The sequence below is a fragment of the Podarcis raffonei genome, chromosome 14, assembly GCF_027172205.1.
Source record: "Podarcis raffonei isolate rPodRaf1 chromosome 14, rPodRaf1.pri, whole genome shotgun sequence".
In the NCBI taxonomy this organism is placed as follows: Eukaryota; Metazoa; Chordata; class Lepidosauria; order Squamata; family Lacertidae; genus Podarcis; species Podarcis raffonei.
In genome coordinates, this window is record NC_070615.1 from 28,079,871 (window position 1) to 28,102,321 (window position 22,451).

Here is a 22,451-nt window from a genome sequence, read left to right on the forward strand (position 1 = left end):
AGCATCCTCTCCAGCTAGTAACTGGTTGCAAACTCCCCCGTGTTAGTTGAAAACATGTCAGAAGCAAAGCCTTTGGAGAAAGGCCACAGCCCAATGGTGGAGCAGCTGCTTTGCATGCAGAAGGTCACAGGTTCAAACCACAGCAGCACCTTCAGCTAAAATGATCCGGTAGTGGGTAATGAAAACAACCAGTTTCTCTGGCAGAGACCCTCTTAAGAGCTACAGCCAGCAAAAGTAAATGTACCAAGCTATATTTGGCAGCTGCCTACATATCTTCCCAGCAGGGGGTGCTGTGGTCCTATCTGGTTTTGGGTCTCCACACGCACCCTGCTCCAATTACCCTTTCCTAGCTGTCTTCCCAATTGCTGTGGGGGACTGAGGGGAAAGACCAAAGCAATTTCTTATCACCTGAGCAAAGAACAGAACTATGCTGTGAGTCTTACCGTCACAGGAATTTGGGTGAGGTGGAAGAGCAAATAAGAGCCAGAAAGGCCTTGGTTCCAAAGAGTTATAAAGTGGTCAGATCTTTAATAAAAACATTTGAAGGCACAGCCTATCAGTGTCCGCTTGGGAAGAGGGGGGGGGGAAAGGGAGGAGAGAAGCCACCATCCCTTCATTCTAAAAAGCTGCCTCCTGGGAAGCCGAGCCTGCCAGCGTCCATCTCTGCAGGGAAGGGCATCCCGCTCAGCTGCTGGCCCTCAGCCCAAGAAGCGCAGGCCAGCCATCCCTGAGAAGCCCAGCAGCACAGCAAGGACTTTGAGCAGGCGTCTGGCAGGATCGTTCAGCTCCTGAGGCAAGATTTCCAGGAAGGTGATGTACATGAAGGTCCCGGCAGCCACGCCTTCCAGCACACTCCGGGTCATGGTGGGACTGTCGCTTGCATCAGGACTATGCATCACAGCCATGCCCAGCCCCACACCCAGAGGGGACATCAGCGCAAAGGTGATGATGGAGGCTGCCAGCCAGCGCAGGGGGAGGCGGCTCTGGAGCAGCAGCAGGGCCAAGCTGGCAGCGATGATGGTCTTGTGGAGGAGAATGGCCACAGCCAGCTGGAGGACCTTTGATTCTGTGTCTTGCAGGCCCACCGCCAGGCCCTCAAACACTGAGTGGAAGGAGAGAGAGAGGGTCAGCACCAGGGAGCGGAAGGACGAGGGTGCTTTGGTGTCCCCCGTGTGGCAGTGGGGGGTCGCCGCCTCCAAGCGCGGCTGCTGCTGCTCAGCCAGGCTGCCCTCTTCGCCGTGTGGGGGAGAGGGGCAAGGCAAGAGGGGCAGGGAGGCCTCATCCCCCTGCCGCTCGCTGCAGGCCAGGATGATGTGCTCTAGGACCAGGACCAGCAGGAAGCCCAGCGCCAGGACCAGTTCGGGCATCGGGAAGTCCAGCTGTGGGGAGGGAAGAAAAGGGAGGCACCATCAGGTTAGGAGAGAAACCGTTCCCTCGAGGCCCCGACACCCACCCAAGGGCGTCTCCCCTGGAGCCAGGAGGGCCAAACCACCAAAGGAGCTCCAGAGCCTCCGGGCTCCTGAGAATTCTTACCCAGGGCTGCAACAACCCCTATCTTGGGAATTAAACAGGAAAGGTTTCAGGTAAAGGAATGCTTGGCTACTGCTTTCAGAAGGTTACAGGGCAGCCCTGGTGTGCTTAATATGGAGAGGAGGTAAGCAGCCATTTGAAAACCACCTAACCTTTCCCACAGGGCATGGGGCAAATCTGAGAGCAACTCAGGCCAGTCAACATCTCGCGGTCTCTTCCATCCTCCTCGGAGCGTGTGAGTCAGCTCAGACCCATCACATGCTGTCTCGCAAAAGCTGGGCGGGCGGGGCCAGCGGGACTCCGGCGACCAGCAGCGCCAGCAAGATGTTCGCTGGAGCCCCCCTCCCCATTTTTTTATTCGGGGGCTGCAGCCCGTGACGCGGCTCCAACCCTCCGGGCCCGGTCACAGTGTCCTGATCCCCCGCCCTACTCTTCCCCGCTCGGTACCGGGGGAATCTGTTGGCTCAGGTCCTCGCGCAGGTCGGCCAGCGAGTCCGGCACGATGTCCAGCAGGCAAGCGGACAGGAAGACGCCACCGGCTGCGCAGCTCAGGACGCCCCGCCAGCGCGCAAAGAAGCCTGCGGAGGGAGAAAGAAAAGCGAGCGCTGAGAGGGGGGGAGGAGCCCGACCGCGACCCCCGCCCAGCTCTGCCCTCGCCCTCACTCACCGGTCCCGCCAGCCCCCCGGAGGCTGAGAAGGACGGCAGGCAGGAGGCCGCAGAGAAGCGGCAGCAGCGCCAGCCCCAGCAGGCAGCCCAGCTTCAGAACCTGCAGCGAGCCCATGGCGCAGCCTGGCCCACGCGCCCCGCCCCGCCCGCGCCGAGGGGTATTTAAACCTTCGCGCCACGTGATGGGTACCGCCCATTGGTGGGCGCCGATTGGCCGACTGCCGCCTATGGGGCGGGGCTCGCGCCCACGTGCACCAGGCTAAGGCCGGGAGCGTGGCTGCGGGCTCACTTCTCAGCAGCTTTATCTTCACCCGAGGGGGAAATTATGACGGGGGAGCGGACTTTGACCCCGGGAGCAAAGGTGGCCTCCCTTACGCGTCTCTCCTCTGGCCCCTTGGCACCCGCTGGCCAGAGCTATGGACAAGAGGAGTAGCTCATAGCTGTCAACGTTTCCCTTTTTTAAGGAAAATTCCCTTTTCCGAATAGGATTCCTCGCAAGAAAAGGGAACAGTTGACAGCTATGGGAGTAGCTGCAGAGGCGGGCGGAGGCAAGGGGGCGTCGTCTGGTTCTGTAGACTCTGCTATCAGAGGCCCCCATGGGAAGGAGCCCGCAGGCGGGGCAAGAACAGCCCCCTCCCCTCCTGCCCTTGCTGGCCATCTAAGAGCATAAGGAGAGCCTGCTGGATCAGGCCCGTGGACCATCTAGTTCAGCATTTTGTTCTCACAGTGGCTGACTAGATTCCCCCAATGGGAAAAGGGCAAGCAGGATCCCTCCTGCAGTTTCCAGCAGTTTCTGCCTTTAGCCATGGAGGCAGAGTGTAGCGATCAATAATAGCCATCCACTACTGTGAGTTTGGGACGCGGATGGCGCTGTGGGTTAAACCACAGAGCCTAGGACTTGCTGATCAGAAGGTCGGCGGTTCGAATCCCCGCGACGGGGTGAGCTCCCGTTGCTCGGTCCCAGCTCCTGCCCACCTAGCAGTTTGAAAGCACATCAAAGTGCAAGTAGATAAATAGATAGCGCTCCGGCGGGAAGGTAAATGGCATTTCCGTGTGCTGCTCTGGTTTGCCAGAAGCGGCTTAGTCATGCTGGCCACATGACCCGGAAGCTGTACGTCAGCTCCCTCAGCCAATAAAGCGAGATGAGCGCCGCAACCCCAGAGTCGGTCACGACTGGACCTAATGGTTAGGGGTCCCTTTACCTTTACGTGAGTTTATCTAATGTTCCTTGAAAGCCATCCAAGTTGGTATCCATCACTGCCACTCCTACTGGAGTGAGTTGCACAGCTGTATGAAGAAGGACTTCCTTTTATTTGTCTTGAATCTTCCATGTGCTTCCTTGGGGGTTGGTGAGAGTTGCCTTGAGCTGAGTCAATTTGACCTTTAGCCCAGCCTTGACTGCTGGCAGGGCCAAAGAGCCTCCTCCAGAGTGTGCAACGGACTGCAACACGAGTCATGGAAGGCTCTCAGAAAATCTGACTGGGTGGGCTGCAGGGCCATTAGAAGCTTCAGTCCAAGGCAGTGGCGGTGTGGCCACGTGATTTTGGAACCCTCAGAAGTAGATGAGGGCTGTTTGGCTCTCTGTCCTGTTTGGGTGTGGACTCTATTTAGCAAAGAGAGTCCTTAATGCATCCTCTGGCACTTCTTTCCAGAAGAGAGGTCTGCCCAGCCTACTTTGTGGGAGCCTTTGTGGTGATGGTGAAAACTTCTCCTTTTCCAACATGTTATCATTTTGTACACTGGAATTTACTCTATTGCATCTATTAGTTTTTAGACTTTAGACACAATCCTATACAGTGGACACTCGGGTTGTGAACGTGATCCGTGCTTTTGCACGTTCGCAAGCCAAAGTGGCACGTCTGCGCACGTGCGGGTTGCAATTCGGTGCTCATGCGCAGAGCACAATTTAGCGCTTCTGTGCATGCACGACCCCCGAAACCCGGAAGTAACCCATTCTGGTACTTCCGGGTTTCGGCAGGTCCGTAACCCGAAAAAACGCAACCTGAAGTGCCTGTAACCTGAGGTATGACTGTACTGGAATTCTGACAGTTTGTGAGCTACAGCAAAGGCACCTCTGTGTTAGTGCAACTTAAGATACATCTCCACCACTTCATACAGAGACAGGAAACTTGTCGCCCTGCAGATGTTGCTAGACTCCAGCTCCCATCACCCCTGATAGTTGGACATGCTAGCTTGAGCTGTTGGGAGTTAAACTGGAGGGTCTCAGGTGCTCTGTCCCAAACAAGCTATGCCACTACAACGCTGCAGTGCAACTCTGCTGATACAAAATCTTATGCCACTTAAATCTCCATTCAGGTTTCCCACATCAGAGTGGGTGGCATATGTTAAAAGGCACCCGTTGAGCAGAGTGGTGTATTGGTCTGGGGTTGGAGTCAGAGATCCTTTCCTGTTTCTGCAGCAGAGTAGCTGCCATCTTCAGCCTCCTAGAGCTGCCCCTTCAGCTCCAAAGGGGAGCTTTTCAGCCACTGTGTGCTCCAAAGTCAAGGGCAGAGGAACACTGAAAAGACAAGCCAGGCTTCCATTTCAAGAGAACAGGTTGCAAGTTCTGTTATGTGCAAGGGAACTTCACAGGAAGCACAACTTAAAACACACCAAAGGAATGTATTGAATGTATTTGCCCATGTACGGGAACAGAAAATAGTACATTTATCTGGAAAGCAACACATGGAAATCTATACTGGTTGTTGCAATGCATTCCTCATTATTGCATAATCATAGGATTATTTTCATGACTGTCACAATCATGAAGGGACCCTGCACATCTGAATTTGCCACCCCCTCCCAACCACTGATTGAACACAACAGAAAACAAACACAACTAAGTACTGGACCCACCTCTCCCCACTCCATGCCCAGGCCATCACAATAGACAAACTCTGCACCCAATCACAGGGCACCAACTGTGTTAAATAACCCCCCCTCCAGCCCACTGTTCAGAGGGCAGTGCATGTGGCAAGTAGTTGTATCACCTGAGTCAGTTTTTAAGATCTTCTGAAGAGACCTGCTGGCTGCTCTGTGAGGGGCATATTGCTGACACCATGGAAACAGGCTTTCTCCTGATAACCCCCACTGTGCGCACAACTCTGAGGTGGAGAATTGGAGACAGCAATGACCCTTAAATGCTTCTTAAAAACATGTATGTTTACTCAAGTTTTCCCAGATTCCAACTCTTCAATTTCTTTGCTTTGCACACTGATTGGTTTTGTAGGATGCATATTTTTTCCCTGGGTTTTTAAGGACTCTCTTTGAATGCTGTAGTTTGTATTTTTACAGTTTTCAAATGTAAGCTGCTTAGATTTGTTCTACTAAGCAGTATGCAATGTTTATAACATACATAATGGAGATGGGGTATTTTTTTTGACAGAAAGTGGCACACTTTACCCAAGGTGCTTGAGGGCATTGTTGATTTGGATTCTTGGCATTTGGAGCAGCTTCCCCTAAAGCTAGGCAGAGTAGAAAGGCTGAGTCCTCCTTAGGGGCATGGACATAACTAGGATTTATGTTGGGGGGGCAGGCTTCATGGGGGGGAGCAGAACCTCCATTAGTTAAGTATTTTTATTGATTTACTTGATTTAGGGGAGCATCTTACCCCTGCTCCTCCTTGGTTATGTCCATTCTCAAGGGGTCTAGGAGTTGACACCCACATGGGACGAGGGGCTTTCTGCAGAGCTGAGTTGTCTTCCAAAGGGGATTCCCAAGGGGCTGGAACTAGCACTGGTCTCTGGGATGACTGGCCTTTGGCTGAGTCTGAATCAGCACAGGGCCTTGGAGCTCAGGAGACGAAGTTCCAGCTTCTTCCTCTTTCTGTAGATCACAGGCAACTTTGCCTGTCTCCCTCCTCCTCCTCCTCCTCCTCCTCGAGTGACAGGCCCCATACTGTTTTCATACCCAAGGCATAAATAATGGATCAAGCCCCCATTGTTCCCCTTGATGTGTCAGGATGGTGGGGCAAGCCTCAGGTTACCAGGGAGGGAGGGAGAGGGCAGGGTAGCTGCACCAGCAAGCTAAACAGGCACATTGGTTTCGTGGAGCTCCTTCTGTGTGGTGTTTGGGCTTCCTGTGGGGCTTCTGTGCACCAGAAGTTTCGGGTCACCTCCCATAAACCTCTAGAAACAGCAGAAGCCTGGGCTCACACTTGTGGGCATGAAGCATCCTATAGCTCTGGTCTCACAGCCTGGCACCCTTGAACCATCTCAATTCCCACTGTTACTTTCTGGGTTTATCAAAGAGAGCGCCCCAGTGGCCTCTAGGCCTCCTCATCTTGAAGGACTCCATAGTTTGTCATAGCATGGAAGGGGGGCAGAGTGGCTGCCTAAGAAGTAGAAAGAGATATCTGAGGAAGCAGGAAGCAGATCCAGGGGCTGGGGCAGCTTGTATGCCAGAGCAGACAGACAGCATTCTGCCCTCTTATGCAAAGGGCAAGATGGTGCATCCCCTCTCCCCAATTCCACATGGAGCAGCTGATCAGGTTGGCAGACGGGTCTCATTCCCAGCCAGGCGATGGGATTGCAGAGCCTCCTTGTCTCATCAGGGCACCTTTGTGGGTACAGGGCAGATGGCAGGGCTCCATCCCCCAGCATGGGCGACTTCCCTCTAGGGTCTAAGGGTAGGGAGCCCTAGCTCCTTGCCAGCCTGTGGGGGTTTTGTTGCCCCCGTGGCCGGACCCTCCTCTCCTGCATGTCAGGCTGGGCTCCTTTCCTTTCTGGATGTAACTAATGCTCTGGATGGCAGAAAGGGATCGGCTCTGCAGGACCAGCACTGCATCTCCAGTGTCAGCTCCTATTTCAAGCCTCTTGGAGCAGCCGCCTTTTCCCTGGGCCCAGCCGCTGTGTGCATGGGACGGGTGCCAGCATGGCCCCTTTCTTCTGGGGCCTCTGGGGGCTCTTCTTGCTGACGCATCCTTTGCCAGGTACAGGGGCGTAGCAGGGAGGGGAGTCAAGGGTCTGTGTGTGGGCATGCAAGTGGCCTCCTGCATTTGGCCGTGGCTGGTGACCCCTGTCCCCTTTCTCCCAGCAGGGGCAGCGGGGGAGCCAAGCAGAAACCTGCGACAGGGCTTGGCAGGGCTATTGGCACCTCCCGGAGAGCAGCGTCAAGGGGGCTCTATTTCTCCGGGGCCCAGCCCAGGCTCGGCACATCAGCAGCACATGCACCCCCTTCTCCTCAGCCTGGAGTCCCTGTGGGGCAGGCAGCCTCCCTCTCCCCAGGCCCGGAGCCCTGAATCCCGCCTGTCCAGCTTCCTCCGCAACATCTCTCTGTACCTCCAGGGCGAGGAGGAGCAGGAAGCCCCGGAGTCCTGGGAGAGCCTCCTGCTGCCACTGCTGCTGCCACCACCCAACGCCGAGAAGCCGCTCTCACCAGCAGCCTCTGGACGCCGGCTCCTCCAGGACATCCTCTTTTCCTGGCAGCGAGGCAGCTGGCATTGGGATGGGTGGCTGAGCTTTGCCCAGGACTTGCTGAGCCTCCTCCTCAGTTGGGCCCAGGACCCCCCTCAGCATCTCCATGGGCAGCAGGGCTGGGAGGTTCTCAGCAGCCTGATGGAAGCCCTGGGCCAGGCCGCCCTCTCTGGGTTGCTTGGCCCACAGGGGTCCCTTTGCCCCCCAACAGGGCAGAGTGGGTGCCAAGCAAATGCCAGTTGGCTGGGGCAATTACTCCGGCTCTTTGAGGGCACTGGCTGGACAGCCTTCCTGCACATTCACCCAGCAGGCTTTGCCCCCACTGATGGCCAGCTGAAGCCCCTTGGCCTGGTGCCCGCGACCCCCCGAGAGATGCCCCCTGGCAATCGCAGTGAACCCAGCCTCCTAAAGACCCTGTACCGGACAGAGCAGCCAGGCACAGGCGGGAAAGCGCAGGAATCGGCAGGAGACTCCGAGGGCAACATCTTGTGGGAGACACTGGAGGAGCTGAGGCGGACACTGTGGCAAAGGGCAGGCCGTACCCTCGTCACCAGCTTCCGGAGGAGGGTCTTGTATGTGACAGGCCTTCTGGCAGTTGAGGCTTCAGAGGCAGTGGGGATCCCCCAGCCTGACCCAGATGGGAAGTGCTCCGTAGGTAGGTGGGTGGGTGAATGAGTGGGGCTGCAAGCCATGGTGGGGAGGGCACAAAGGGAGGGAGAGGTGGGCAAGGCCTCCTAGGGGGCCACAACCCTAACTACTCCTCTTCTCTGTCCCTAGGAAGCCTGCAGCAGCTGCTGCTGTGGTAAGTGGTTGTGGGGACAGCTTCTGCATACCAGCTGCTGGAAGCCGCAGGAGGGGGAGAGTGTTGCTTTTGTGTTCAAATCCTGCTTACTGGTTTCCCACAGACATCTGGTTGGCCATTGTGGGAGCAGGATGTTGGATCTTTGTCCTGATGCAACAGGCTCTTCTTAAATGTCCTGGAAGGGGGTGACCAGCCTCCTTTCCCTGCCTGGGTGGTGGTGGTGCTGTTCTTGTTGTTACTCTTGGCCTGAGTTTCGTTGTTCCTTGGGCAAAGGGTGGCAAGGCCATGGGGTATGCCATGGCATGGAGTGACATTCAGAAGGGGTGGTAGTGCTGCCAGGCCGTGACCTGGGCAGAGGGCCATTTGTGGCAGGACCCTGGGGGCATGTTTAGGGAAGTTTTTTAAGATTTAATGCTGTATTGTTTTTAACACTCAATTGGGAGCCGCCCAGAGTGGCTGGGGAAACTCAGCCAGATGGGCGGGGTAGAAATAGTAAATAATAATAGTAATAATAATAATAATAATAATAATAATAATAATAATAATAATTATTATTATTATTATTATTATTATTATTATGGCTGCTGGCTTTCCCTGCTGGTCCCTGCTGAGTGACCTCTGGTATGGCACTGAGTCATCTTATGCCTGGTAAGTGGTGGACCCTTTTCTTCTCTGCTGTTCGCAGGGGAATCAGACACAACATCAGCTGGGACACCCTGCGTGTGGACTTGGCCTCCAGGGCCTCTTTCCCATGGCCTCCCGTGGTGCCCAGTTGCTTGCTGCCTGCTGGGGGAGGGCACAGGGTGAGCGAGACCCTCCCTCCAGCCCCCCGGAGAGCATTTGCCAAGCCCCCTTCCCAGGCAGAAGTCCTGGAGGCCGCCTGCAACGAGAGCATCCCCGGCTTGCCAGGAATCTCCAACTTCACCATCTACTTGTATTGCACCCTCTTCAATGGCTCCAAAGAGCCCCACCGGCCCCCGCCGGACCTGGAGGCCTTGTGTTCAAGCACCACCTGGTACTTCTCCTCCATTGAGGGCGACCCGGTCTGGATACGAGCCTGCAAGGAGTACTTCCCCCAGCAGTTCAACAGCACAGTGTGTGGCAATGCCTCTGTCCTCTTGCACCTTGGGCCCCACCAGGAGCTGGTGGAGGAGCTCTGTGCCAACCTCTCCATGCCCTTACGGCCCAGACATTGTTCAGAGGCTCTGAGCAGGCCTCTGCTGGGCCAGGAGGAATTCTGGACCTGCCTCTCCCTGGAGAACCAGACCCTCTGGACCCAAAACCTCTGTAGCAGCAGCAGCCTGCGGGAAGTCTCTGATGCCACCAGGCAGTGGCTGGGCACCCTCTGCCACAGCCCACTGGCCCAAGGGGCTGGGCTGAATGCCTCTCTGCGCCAGAGCACGGAAGCAGCAGGGTGTGGCGCCAGGGCCTGGAGCCCCCAAGCGCTGCATAACACCAGCTTCCTAGCTCAGTGTGGGGATGCCCACCTGCAGAGCTTCCAGGAGCTTGTGTGCAGCAACGAGTCCCTACTGGAAGCCCTGCAGCTGGCCCACCCCTGGGTGTGGGTTCACTGCTTGGCTGTTGAGCAGGACAGGAGCTGCTCCCTTCTGTGGCTCCCAGGGGTGCTGCCACTGCCCCCGCAGCTCTGCCAGGACGCGCCGGCCTTCCTGACAGCACTGGTATCCCAGTTGGCCCGGTGCAGAGAGCCCCCCCACTCCTCTTCCCAGTGGGTTCCCAGTGCCAGCTACCTGTTGCGGCTGCTGGACTTCCTGCTGGCTTCTCCTGCCCTTGGCGAAGTGGGGCAAGAGGGAGCCAGGCAGCAGCTGGGCCAGGCTCTCCTGCTCTCCAGCCTCCTGGACAACAGCTCCTTTGGGACTTCTCTCCAAGCCAACTTCTCCCTGAGCATCCTGGAGGATGTGAGCCAGTTCCTGCAGGAAGGCGAGCTGGATCCGGCCACCAAGGAAGACCTGCTTAACTGCTTTGGGGTGGGTGATGCTCTGGGGACAGGAGGAGGGGAGGGGAGGGGAGCCCATAGCCACATGGGAATGCCTGATAGGAATGTGTCCCCACCCTAGGGGGACACACTGGGGAAGCCCAAGAAGGGGGTCTGCCCTCTGGGCTGCATAAATCGATTTAGACATGAGGAGAGGATATATTGTTTACTTATTACCATTCATTGCTCATGTGAGTCAGATCACGGGTTCAGTCCCTTCCTCTTCCAGGACAGTTTCACAGAATCACAGAATTGTAAAAAATCTGAAGGGTTATCTAGCCCAAACCCCTGAAAAATCACAAAGAAATACTAAAATATACTTATTTTTCTCCTTTGAGGGAACATTTAGTGGACCACATACAATCACTGCAAACTATATCAAGCACTCTGCTCCTTCTTTTCAGCATACAATGGAAAACAAGGTTTAACGCTTTTCTCCATGGTGCATCTTACACACTTATAGCCACCTGTCTCACCCACCAACCTAGATGGCTTTAAAAGAGCATTAGACCAATTCATGGGAGGAGAGGATTGTCGATGGCTACTAGCCACCAGGACTAAGGCAATAATGCTTCTGAATCCCAGTTTCTGGAAACTGCAGGAGGAGAGAGGGCTCTTGTGCTCAGGTCCAGCTTGTGGGTTTCCCCTTGGGGCATCTGGGTGGCTACTGTGAGAACAGGATGCTGGCCTAGAGAAACCCCTTTTGGCCTGATCCAGCAGGCTCTTCTTATGTTCTTCTCTCTCCTCCTTGCAGCCTTTGCTCTGGAATCTGCTGGAGAGGGAGGAGAACATCTCAGCTCTGGAGTTCTTCATGCAGGTACCTTCCCTCCATCCCAGTCTCCAGTCCTGTTGGTCCTGAAGCCACTTTACTCCTTCCTTGGCCCAATACTGGTCCCTGGAGCAAAGCTGCACCTCTCCTCCTCCTCTTCCTCCTCCAACCCCAAGGCTGACCTTTCCCCTCCTTCCTGTCCAAGGCGCCTCCCTGCACCGTCTTTCAGGCTCCCTTGCAGCAGCTCCAGTGGGGCAGGGAAGGGAGTGGTGCTGCTGTTGCTGCCTTGCCTCCTCCTCTCCCTCCCACTTTTCCAGGAATACCTGCAGATGCCCCATAAGGTTATCCAGAGGCTGCTGTGGTCAGTGGAAGGTGAGACCATCCAGAGGTTCCTGGCCCTGCTGCACCGCTCCTGGGATCACCTGCAGATGAAGGTAGGTCTGTGGCAGAAGGGCTGGACTTGATTAGGGGTGCAGCACCTGTGCACCTGTGAAGCCTTGACATGCCCACCAGGCTCCATATGGAAAGGGGGGTATTTGTTTAATGGAGGTGCTGGTTGGTAGCTCCAGACCTCAGCGCCTGGTGAGTCCCAGGTCGAAGAAAGCTGCCCTGTGAACCCCTCCAAGGGGACTCCCTTTCCCTCTGCTTCCCTCCACCAGGTGCCTCCATGGGACAAGCGGGCAGTGGAGTCACTGGCCGCCCAGCTCCTGAGCAAGTTCCCTCAGCCAACCCCGCAACTCTTCCTCCACCTCTCTCACTTTGTGCCTTTCATGGCTGCCTCGGACATCCTGCGCTTGCCATCCGCCTTGCTGGCCAACGATAGCGTGTGAGTGGTCCCCCCAGGCCCCTGCATGGCTTGGCCCAAGCCTTCCTGGGGCGTCTTTCCCCAAACCACCTCCAGAGCCCTCAGGTCCTCCCTGCCCAGCTGAATCCCTCTGAGTTTAGCCCCAGGTCCTAATTAAGGTGGGGTTAGTCCCCAAACCCACTTTCAGTCTTGTGGCAGGAAACCTTCAGGAAAGATGGTGCCTGAGCATTTATTTATTAAAATTGTCAGTCGCTTTATCATGCCCAGGGCAACCCAAAGTGACTTACTATCCAGCAAATAGACAATAAATCCCACATAGATACATTAAAACCAAGAGGAAGGAGAAATACGCTAGAAACATCCCACCTACTTCTAAAAGGTCACAGAGAGCTCAAGGCCAAATGCCTGGTTATAGAGGAAAGTTTTTGCCTGGTGCCTAAAGATAAATAATGATGGTGCTAGGCGAGCCTTCCTGGGGAGAGCATTCCACAAACAGGGAGCCACTGCAGGAATGGCTTGTTCTCATGTTGCTACCCTCTGGACCTCTTGTGGAGGGGTGGTCAGAATAGAATGTCCTTTCTGTCACTTCTGAGTAGCCACAACCAGCCCCTCTTACTGCAAGGAGGGTCCAGGCCTTCTCATTTCACTTGCTTATGTTGGTCTTCCTAGGCTGTGCCCATCCCCCTGGCCTCGGGCCAGGTAGTCCTTCACTCAGCATGCTGTCTGTGTGCCTGTAGTTTTCCCAGGTGGAGGAACTTCTCTTTCTAACGTGGCCTCTTTCTTCTCCTCTCCAACCCTCAGCTTGGCCATCATTAGCAGCCAAAGTGCCCGGATGACGCTGGCGCAAAAACGAGCCCTAGTGCAGCGTCTCCTGCAGGCCGAGCACCTCCTGGGCGAAGTCCCTTCCTGGCCCCCGGAGTTCCTTCACAGCCTCCAGCCTCTCCTTCCTCACCTGCCGCTTGGCCACTTCCTTCAGCTAACACCACAGCAGGTGGGACCAGGGTGCAGAGGCTGAGAGCAGCCGGGGTGGGTGTCCTGGGCACCTCCTTCAGTTGCACCTGGAAAGCTGGGCAAGCTCTCTGCTGCCTCGGTGGGGATAAACCCTTTGTGAGAAGGTGCAGTCCCTGCCTCCAGCCCCTCCCCACAGGACTAGAAGCTGGTGGTGCACCCTCTGGAACCCCGAGGGGGGGTTAGCATGCCCCAGAGTACTCACTTATGCCAGGGATGGTGCTTCAATAAAATAATAGAATTGTAGTTAGAAGGTTGGTCATGTTGTCCAACCCCTGCAATGCAGGAACCACAGCTAAATAATCTATGCCAAATGGCCATCTGACCTCTGCTTCAAAACCTCCAGGAAAGGAGAGTCCACCACCTCCCAAGGCAGTCCATTCCACTGTCAAGCAACGCTTAAATGTTGGTGTGTCCCTCCAGATCCAGAGCTTGATGAATGGCTGGCAGGAGGCTGAGCTGGGCCTGGCTCAAGGGCGCCATGTAGCACGTAGTTTGCTCAACAGGAGCCATGAGAGCACTGAGGAGCAGATGTGCAGGTGAGCGGTGGGAAGGAAGGCTTGGGAGCAAACTGACCTGGGTGATTTTGTGTCCCAGGGTATCCCACTTATTGCTGGGTGCAGCTGTTCAAGGCAGGAGTTCACAGGGGAAGAGATTTCCTCCCAAGGCTTTGGGTCCAAGGGAGAGCAAGGCATGCTGCATTCAAGATACAAGCCAAAGGTGACCCCGGGGACATCATTATTGCTAGACCAGACAGGAGTTATGTCCCCAAAGTATTTCCTGGCAAAGATGCATCATGGCAGCAGGAGTTGAGGAACCCCAGATGGAAGGCTATTTGTCCACATGGTTCTCTTTCAAAGTCTGTGGACACATGGGGTGTACAGAACATGTGAACTTCAGAAGGGCCCTGCAGCAGCAGCTGGGTCAGGCTGAAGGGGTCCATCTGGTCCAGCATCCTCTTCTCACAGTGGCCATCCAGATGCCCCAGTGGGAAGCCCAAAAGCAGGAGCTGATGGCAACAGGAACTCTCCCCAACTTGATTCCTATGAACTGGACCTTTCTTGAAAGAGCAAAAGTTCTTCAGAGGGGGAGGAGCATCACCTTTTGCGTATCTGGAGCAAAAACCGGCTAGAAGCATCAGAGTTTGTGGTCTAGAAGAGCAGGCAGGCCTACATGGGGTGTGGCTAGCACCAAGCAAGCAAGTCCCAACAGCCCACTTCTGCCTGTGCCCCCTCCCCCATCCTCACAGGCTCGGGGCTCTCACCTGCTTCCTCAGCATCGGGGACTTGCGTCTGATCTCTCCCTTGCAAGATCTGTGGGGGCCGATCGAGAAGCACCTCCTGGAGTGTGTGGCCAGAGGGGTTGTGGACCCTCATGGGCAGGTGAGTGGTGAAGAGGACCAGGCTCTTTTGGGCCCAGCAGAGCCTAGCCTAGGGCCAGTGCTGCTGAGGACTTTTCTCCCCACTGTCCCTCAGCCTCCTTCTGGGGGCAAGCTACTCTTCATAGAGATCCAGCTCTGGTGATGCTCTTCCAACTGGAAGCAAACCTGCAGAACCCTCCTCTGCTCCAGGACTGAAGCCTCCTTTACCAAAGCTGGCTCCTTCCCCTGGTTGGGCCACCACCTCATCTGACTTGCCATTGCCTTCTCCTCCTCCTCCTCCTCCTCCTCCTCCTTCTTCCAGCTGGCCCATGCCCTGGCAGAGCTCCTGCCTTCCTCGGTGGGCTCCCACGAGCTGCAATCCTGGCGGGGTCTTGTGCCAGCCATGGGGGTGGAGTTCCTGCGGGGCCTGTCAGAGTCTCAGGTAGGGGCTATCCTCCCAGAGCTGCAAGCAGCACAGCTTAGCCGTGCCCAGGTGAGTCATCCTGAGGGTATGCTCTGCATCTGCCGTGGGGGTGGGTGGGTGTTAGGCAAATTTGAGCCATTCCTCTCCAGAGTTGGGGGCAGCAGCAGCCTGCCTAGGTCAGTCCCACCAACTCCCTGTCAAGGGGATGGGCTAGGCCTTCTACTTCCTTATGCTCAGGCAGCTTCCTAATTTGTTGGGGTTTTTTTTAAGCCACCCTCTAAATATAAATCGATGGCTATCAATAAGAAAAATTAGCAACAATAATTTTAAACTTACAAAAAGTTACAATAGCAAAAAACCCTGAAAGCAGATTTAGGGGCGGAGCTATACTCATGCTTTATAACATTAAAAATGTGTTATTAAAATGCGACACCAGAGGGCACTGCAGAGCAGCGAGCCACCAGCCATGGGAAACTGCATTAAACGTTACAGAATATTAGGTATATTTAATAATGTTTAAAAGATCAGTGTAGATCCAGCCTAAAACTCAGTCAACTTTCTAAGCATCTGGGTGGGCTTATATAAATAAGAATGTTTTTAGCAGGCACTGAAAATAGTACAAGGAAGGAGTTCCAAAGTGGAGCTGCTGCCACACTAAGAGATCCTTCTTCCCTTCAGGCTCTCCTGCTGCTCTCACAGGCCCTGCAGATGGAGAATGTGAGTATCAACCCGAAGGTGAAGCTCAGAGGTGGATGTGGAGGTCTGGGGCAGAGACCTCCTTGTTTGACCTGGTCCAGATAGCAGGGACAGGTCAGCAGTTGACAGGCCCACAGCTCTGAAGATGGCAGACCCCAGCTTGGCTTGGAGAATCTGCCACCTCACCTGCCACCTCACTCTTCTTCAGGAAAGAAGAGCTGAAAAGAACTAGTGAGAAATAAAGTCTAGTCTGGGACGGGAGGAGTTCCCTGGGAATCTTGCCTCTATTATAACCGTTTTGTAAATCTGCAAGCTACAGACATGCTTGTTCAATCCAAAATGGAAAGCAAAGCATCTCCCTGTCTGCTGATACTGTTGGGCAGAGGGATCCAAAGCCCCACCAGTACCACCACCCCACCCCTTGGTTGCCAGTGATGGGCTCTGTGGCCTCCCTCCCACCCTGCCTTCTGTCTCTGCAGGTGACGCTGAGTGGGGCTGAGCCTCTCTGCTCCCTCCTCGCTGGCCTGGGTCCCCAGTCTCTGGAGGTGGCAGTGGCTGCTGTCTTGGCCAGAGGCTGTGCATGTGTGGGCCCCACTCTGCCCCATCTCTCAGGAGCTCAAAAGGCAGGTCTGCTTCAAGCTCTGCAGGTATCTGGCGAGGCCCACAGGGATCCGGGTGGGGGTGGTGCCCTCGAATGGCTTCAGCCACCCTAACCGCATGTCCCCTTCTTGTGCCTGTCCCAGAGGCATGGCCCAGAGTCCCCTGTCCTCAGTGCGCACCTGGACTGCCTCCTGCCTGCTGTCCCTCTCAAGCTCCTGCAGGTGGACACCCAGGCCCTGCTGGGGAGGAGCAGCTGGCACCGGAAGGCACCTTGGTCCCCACAGCAGGTATGGGAGAAGAGTGCTGGGCAGGGCGATGGGAGGCCAAAGCAAAGGGTGCCGTTCACTCCCTGTGGTGTCTCCATAGCTCAGGGGTAGAGCATGCAGACAGCCATAGGCTCAGCACCTACCAGCCTCTCCAGGGGAAGCTGGGAATTGTTCCCTGGAGAGCTGCTGTCAGTCCATGCTGACAATGCTGACCTAGATGGACCCACGGTCTGGCTTGGCACAAGCCAGCTTCCTAGCTTCTTTTTACGTTCCTCTTTCTCAGGCCCAGTTCCTTTGGCAGAGCATTGAAGCCAGTGCCAACATGACGGAGGACCTGATCTGGTGAGAGCCAACTCCCCTCCTTCTCCCCTCCTCTGCTAATGGGATGACATGGGTTGCGATGGCTGAACTGTCTCCCCATGGCAGGGGACTGGGACACCTGGCCATGGGACTATCCTGCACCGCTTTGCAGACCTTTGAAGCTGGGGCAGATTTTCTGGCTGTTCTGGAAGCTCTCTACAGCCAAGACCTCCACCTGCCCTGGAGCCTGGTAAGAAGGCATTGGGGAGAGGCCTACCCTGGATGGAAGCAGGGAATGTCAGCGGGTGCAGAGCAATGGGCCCGGGCACATAATGCCCCCCTCCTCAATTAATGCCAAGCTGTGCCTTTGCTTCCAGAAAGGATGCATCTGGGAGGAGATCCAGAGGAGACCCAGCCTCTCTACTACGGAGTTGCTGGGGCTGGGACCCCAGTTCCTCATGGACTTGCCGTAGGTGACCTGCTTCCCCACCCCGAGTGCCTGTCCTCCCTCCCACTCAACACACCCGGTTAGTTAGGTGGCGGCAAACCTCGCCTTGCCTGGCCTGCTTCTTGCTGCTGAAGTGAGGTGTTCCTTCCTGGCCAGGACTCACCTGCTGGACAAGCTTCCTGGCAAGTCCTTCCTGCTGATCTTGGACTATGTAAGGAGCCACCCACACAACCTGCTGGTCTTGCCACCCCCTCGACGGGCTGCCCTCGCCCGGCACAGTTTGAAGGCACTACTGGTAAGGGGGAGAGGAGCAGCGACCAGTTTTGAGAGCCAGAGTGGCACAGCTGGAACCCAGTGCACTTCTCCACCTCCCCCCCCAGCTCTGCTGTGGGTTTATTGGTTTGCTTGGGATCTGTGAAATGGGGACAATAGTTATAGTGTGAGGTCCAAAATGAGCCAATAACTGGAGGCTCACCTGGGACACATTCTATCCTTTCCAGGTGCAGGAGGACCACAGGGAAGGGTGCAGTGAGGGAAATTCCTTGGGGCACTCTCCCCTCCCTCTCTATGCCAAAATGCAACAGTGAGCTCTGATGGAGTGCTGTGTCTTCAGGCACCCTGTCCTTGGGCTCAGGGATGGGGCGGCTGCAAAGTTACCCTTCCCAGGCCAAACTCCTTGCAGCACCACCACTCCTGGCAGGGACCAGTGGGAGCCACCCACCCACCTCCCTCCCCTCTGTATTTCAGCAAAGGTCCCAAGGAGAGGCAGACATCTCAGTGGAGATATTGAGCTTGCTTGGCCCTATGGTGGGCTTCCTGGAGCCCGACAACCTGGTCCATGCCAATCCTGCAAATCTGCTCCAGCACCTGGATGAGCTACGGGAGACCTGCCTCGATAATGGTGTTGCGGAAGTGCTTGGGCAGCTGCTGATGGCAGATAGTGCTTTGGGGTGAGGAAGGTGCCTTTTTGGACCCTGGCTGAGCTCAAGGCCTCGGCTTGCCTACATGACCACCTCACTGTTTCACCACTACAGGGACCCAGGGCACTGGAGCCAGGTGGAGCTGGAGCAGCTGGGGCATTTGGTGTTCAGGCTCCCTCCGGAGAGCACCCAGCGAATCCCCCAGGTGAGGCAGGGTGAGGGTCTGTATCCATGTCCTGCGCTGGAGTGTCCTTCAGCATTCTGTCTCACTGCCAAATAGCTCTGATTGCAAAGTGTGGCCGTGGTGGGTGTGTTCTCCCCACCCTCATCCCCATCCAGCAATCAGCCGCAGACTGCCTCTGGACATGGAGGCTCCACCTAGCCGCCAGGGCTGACCTCCAGTGGCACCCTCACCAGTGGTGGACCTACATTTGAGGGCCCTTGAAGCTTGGGATGCTATGGGGGCCCCTTCACAACCTGGAATGAGGTCTGGGTAACCTCTGTTACCTTCTTCAGTGGGATTGTTCCACGACAGATCACTTAAAATTAATAATAATAACAACTACTATGTCTCAGTTTTTGATTAAAATTGCTGTCCTCGATCATCTCACACGTCAAAGTCATTGGTGTAAATAAAATTTTCCTATGCCTTATCATTTTCAAGTTACTGCAACAATTCATCTTTACAACATCTGTGCTGTTGACTCTCAAATATTGGGATTGTTGAATTATATCCAACAAAAATAATAATCAATTTTAGTTGTGCAAATTGAGTCTACTACACCCAAAATTGTTAAGCCATGTGAACTAAAATCACTTCTGGGCCCCCTCTGGGATTAGGGGCCCTGAAGCTTAAGTTTCATTAGTTTATAGTAGATCTGCCCTGATCCCCACCCTCTGGACCTTTGCTCATGCACTGCTTGGCAAGTAGTTCTTTAGAAGAATTATCACACGTTGCATATGTAAAATGCATTATTATTATTTTTTTAAGAATTGTCAGACATTGCATGAAAGGGCTTCCTATTGCCTCCTCATCTGATTGTTTGGGGAGGGGTGTGTGCTGAGGGGGTGAAGTGGGGAAAGGAGCCCCATGGATGGGCTCTGCTGTGTCAGTGTGTCCCTGCCCCTCTGGCTTGCTTAGCTGTGATTCCTGCATTGCAGGGAGTTGGACTAGATGATCGCTGGGGTTCCTTCCAACTCTACAGTTCTGTAATTCTATGACCTGCCTCTCCCATCCTGTTCTGCTCCAGGCGGTGCTGAGCAAGGACCTTGTGGAGCAGCTGCTGCAGAGCCAGAAGCTGTGGGAGGGGAGTGAGCAGGGCCGGCTGTGTGACCCTCAAGGGCCAGCTGGGGGGCTGCAGGCCCAGAAAGAGGCCTTGGTGAGGAGGAGCCTGGAGGGCTCCCAGGAAGGTGAGCTTCTGTCTGAGGAGGTGCCTCTGAAGCATACTCAGGCCAAGGGGAGGGGTTAGGGACCCTCCCTGTCCCTTTGGGCTAGCTCATTGCCCACCCCCACCCCTGCCGGACTCCCTGTGCAGAACCTGTGCCCAGCTGCTCCGACATCCGGGCCTCTTTCCCCTCGGCCTGGAGCGCCACCCAGATCAGCGCGATGGAGCTAGACCAGTTCCATGACTGCCTGAGCCTCATCAGTCAGGACCTCGTCCTCCGTCCGTATCAGCGCCAGGCTGCTCTCAGCAAAGCCAAAGAGGTGAGTTCTCCACCAGACTGTATTCTGACCCCAGAGGTTCCCACGGCACCGGGGGTGGGGGTATTCAGCCAAGCAGACCCTCCAAGTGTCCCTATTTTCAAGGGACAGTCCCAGATTCACAGAAGCTGTCCCTGTTTCTGATTTGACCCCGGAATGTCCTTAAGATGTCCCTATTTGCATTGGAGAAATGTTGGCGGGTACGTCAGAGTAGACCCATTGGAATGAATGTACCTAAGTGAGTCTCGTCAATTAACTTTAGTAGTAGAAGAAGAAGAGTTTGGATTTGATACCCCGCCTTTCACTCCCTTTAAGGAGTCTCAAAGCAGCTAACATTCTCCTTTCCCTTCCTCCCCCACAACAAACACTCTGTGAGGGTGGGGCTGAGAGACTTCAGAGAAGTGTGACTGGCCCAAGGTCACCCAGCAGCTGCATGTGGAGGAGCAGAGACACAAATCCGATTCCCCAGATTACGCGTCTACCACTCTTATCCACTACACCACACTGGTCCCTTCCAGTGTGTAGGCCAGGCCTTGAAAGCCACCCAGGGCCTTGGCTGAAGACAGTTCCTGCCATAAATAGCCCACAGACACTTTGGGCCTCCCTCAGCCCCAAAGGGACAGGTGGGGGGTTGCCCAGGGGGTAGCCTGTCCAGCCTAGAGGGAGGCCTTTCATGCAGTTGGACCTTGAAGCCCTCTTGTTCAGGAGTGGGACATCCATGAGCAGGTTTTCCTTTGGGGGGAGGGTGTCTCCACTGTGTGAAAGAAGGAACGGTGGCTTAGGAGGGTCCCCCTGTGCTTGCAGGTTCTGGGCCCGACCTGGGCAATGGGCGCAGTGGAGATGCTGCAGTTGGGTTTCCTCGCCCTCCAACTGAGCGAAGAGGAGCTACAGGAGCTGGAGATTCCTGACTGGGGAGCCTTGTCAGTGCTGGGGGGCCTGGAAGGCTGGACAGAGAGGCAGGTGAGCGGCCCTTCATTTTCCTGGCTCACCCACTGCATACCTCCCAAGTGTCCCGATCTTCCAGGCAAAGTCCCGGAATTACGAAAGCCATCCCAGCTTCTGATTTGATCCATGGAGACAACTGTGTCCCTGTGGCCAGGTTGAGCTTCAGAGGGAATATGCCACCTTCCATCCCCTTTTGTGATCTCAGGCCTTCTGAGCCAGCCTGGGCAGAAGCTGCCAGCCAGCCAGCCACAACCACATGGCTTTGCCTGGGTGCCTGGCACAGTCTTGATGGGGCCTCCCCATTGTCTCTCTGCACACCCAGATGCAGGCCGTGGTTGGCAGCCTCCTTGCAAAGCAGCACAAGGTGAGCGCGGAAAACCTGGCACTGCTGGACTTGGTGTCTCTCGGGCACCTCCTATGTGGGCTGCAGGTGGCGGAGATCAGGCAGCTCAACAGCCAGGAATTCAGGTAGGGAGGCTGGAAGGCACAGGGATTGGCAGAGGGCCTGGGAGCCCTCCAACCTTGGAGGGGTTGCTGCTCCCAGCCTTCTACGGTTGCAGGGAGGACACACACCAGTTTCCAGTTTCTGTTTTGGTGCAGAGGCCTCCACCTGCCTCCCTGCACCCCAGCTACAGCCCTCTTCCTTCCCCACAGCAAAGCAGCCTCCTTCCTGGGGTTGCTCCATCTCAGCTGCTCTGAGGAGAAACTGGAAGCCCTGGCCTGGCTCCTGGTCACCCCCGCTGCCTTTGGGCCTGTCGCCATGTGGGGCCCGGGGATTTTCACAGAGATTGGGACTCTGGCAGGTCGGTGGCTGTGTGGTGGAGGGAGTCCTTGCTTCTGTCTTGCTTTCGGGGCAACACACCCTGGGTGGGCACCACCGGCCTCTTTCTCTCCTTCCCAGCGGGGCTGCCAGACATCGTCCTTTCGTCCCTCGTCCCAGAGCAGCTTCGGGCTCTGACCCCAGAGGCAGTTGCCTTGATCCCCGCCCCCAAATTTGCAGTGAGTGCCTTGTTGTGCTGGGGGTCTGGGACAGGGAGGGGGAAACCTGGGGCGGGCCTCTCAGTTGGGGCTCTAAATGTGGGCCAGGCAGGGGCTGCCCCTCCAGTGCTGGGCCCAGAGGAAACAGGTGGGGGGTGGAGCATCATCCCACTTGCGCTGGCAGCTCCTGGTAGGTTCTGCCTTGCCTTTCTCTGCTCCCCCTCAGGTGGTGTTCAGCCCAGCCCAGCTGCTCAGTCTGACAAGCCCCCAGGCATCGGCCGTGACAGCCCAGCAGTATGGACTCCTCAGCCCTAAGCAAAAATGGGCCCTGGAGCTGGCGCACTGTGAAGGGGAGCCCTGCCAGGACCACAGGAGTATGTGCCCACCCCTGCCTTGACCCCTGCATGCCTCACCATGGGCACTGCCCCCTGGCATGCCACCTCCCAGCGCTGTGCTGCCCCTGGCCCCTCCAGTGAAGCTTTGCTCCTCTTCCTCCTTCTTCCTCCACAGGCAGAAGTGGCTCAGGGCTTCGTCCTGCTGTTTTGCTGCTGCTTCCATCTTGCTGCCTCCTTTTGACTTTTGGGGGGCCCCTGGCCTTGCAATAAAGCTGCCCCTTTGCACTGATTGACTGGTGCCTGCGACTGTCTTGTGCCCCCCCCACTGCCTCCAGTACCACGGGGCAGGCGAGGCGACCAGTGTGACCACCTGTCTCAGAACTGTCGACACGGACTGGCAGCATCTCTGCAGGATAATTTTGACTGGGGATTGAACCCTAGGTCTTCTGCATGCTGGGCAGGTGCCTTGGCCCTGTCTGGCCTGGGGCC

The 22,451-nt window shown here is 55.9% G+C and overlaps 2 protein-coding genes across 2 annotated transcripts; one reads left to right on the forward strand and one right to left on the reverse strand.

Annotated features, from left to right (window-relative positions):
• Positions 1-505: 505 nt before the first annotated feature.
• LOC128401810 (zinc transporter ZIP1-like) lies at positions 506-2,351 on the reverse strand. Its single transcript, XM_053365294.1, has 3 exons — positions 2,198-2,351; positions 1,978-2,108; positions 506-1,379 (listed from the first exon to the last, which is right to left on the reverse strand). The coding sequence occupies exons 1-3, from the start codon at positions 2,310-2,312 to the stop codon at positions 699-701; spliced, it is 927 nt and encodes a 308-aa protein (XP_053221269.1). The 5' UTR covers positions 2,313-2,351; the 3' UTR covers positions 506-698.
• A 4,891-nt stretch (positions 2,352-7,242) lies between these two features.
• Positions 7,243-22,255, forward strand: STRC (stereocilin). The gene is made up of 29 exons (XM_053365597.1): positions 7,243-8,266; positions 8,389-8,413; positions 9,099-10,398; positions 11,161-11,254; positions 11,296-11,609; positions 11,835-12,001; positions 12,782-12,971; positions 13,412-13,527; positions 13,612-13,679; positions 14,057-14,507; positions 14,582-14,597; positions 14,671-15,012; positions 15,451-15,507; positions 15,771-16,115; positions 16,212-16,355; positions 16,618-16,676; positions 16,761-16,884; positions 17,012-17,103; positions 17,239-17,417; positions 17,696-18,032; positions 18,117-18,207; positions 19,253-19,381; positions 19,498-19,707; positions 20,509-20,664; positions 20,972-21,117; positions 21,304-21,452; positions 21,551-21,648; positions 21,854-22,001; positions 22,138-22,255. Exons 1-29 carry the CDS (start codon positions 7,363-7,365, stop codon positions 22,230-22,232), a joined length of 6,546 nt encoding a protein of 2,181 aa, XP_053221572.1. The 5' UTR covers positions 7,243-7,362; the 3' UTR covers positions 22,233-22,255.
• Positions 22,256-22,451: the final 196 nt, after the last annotated feature.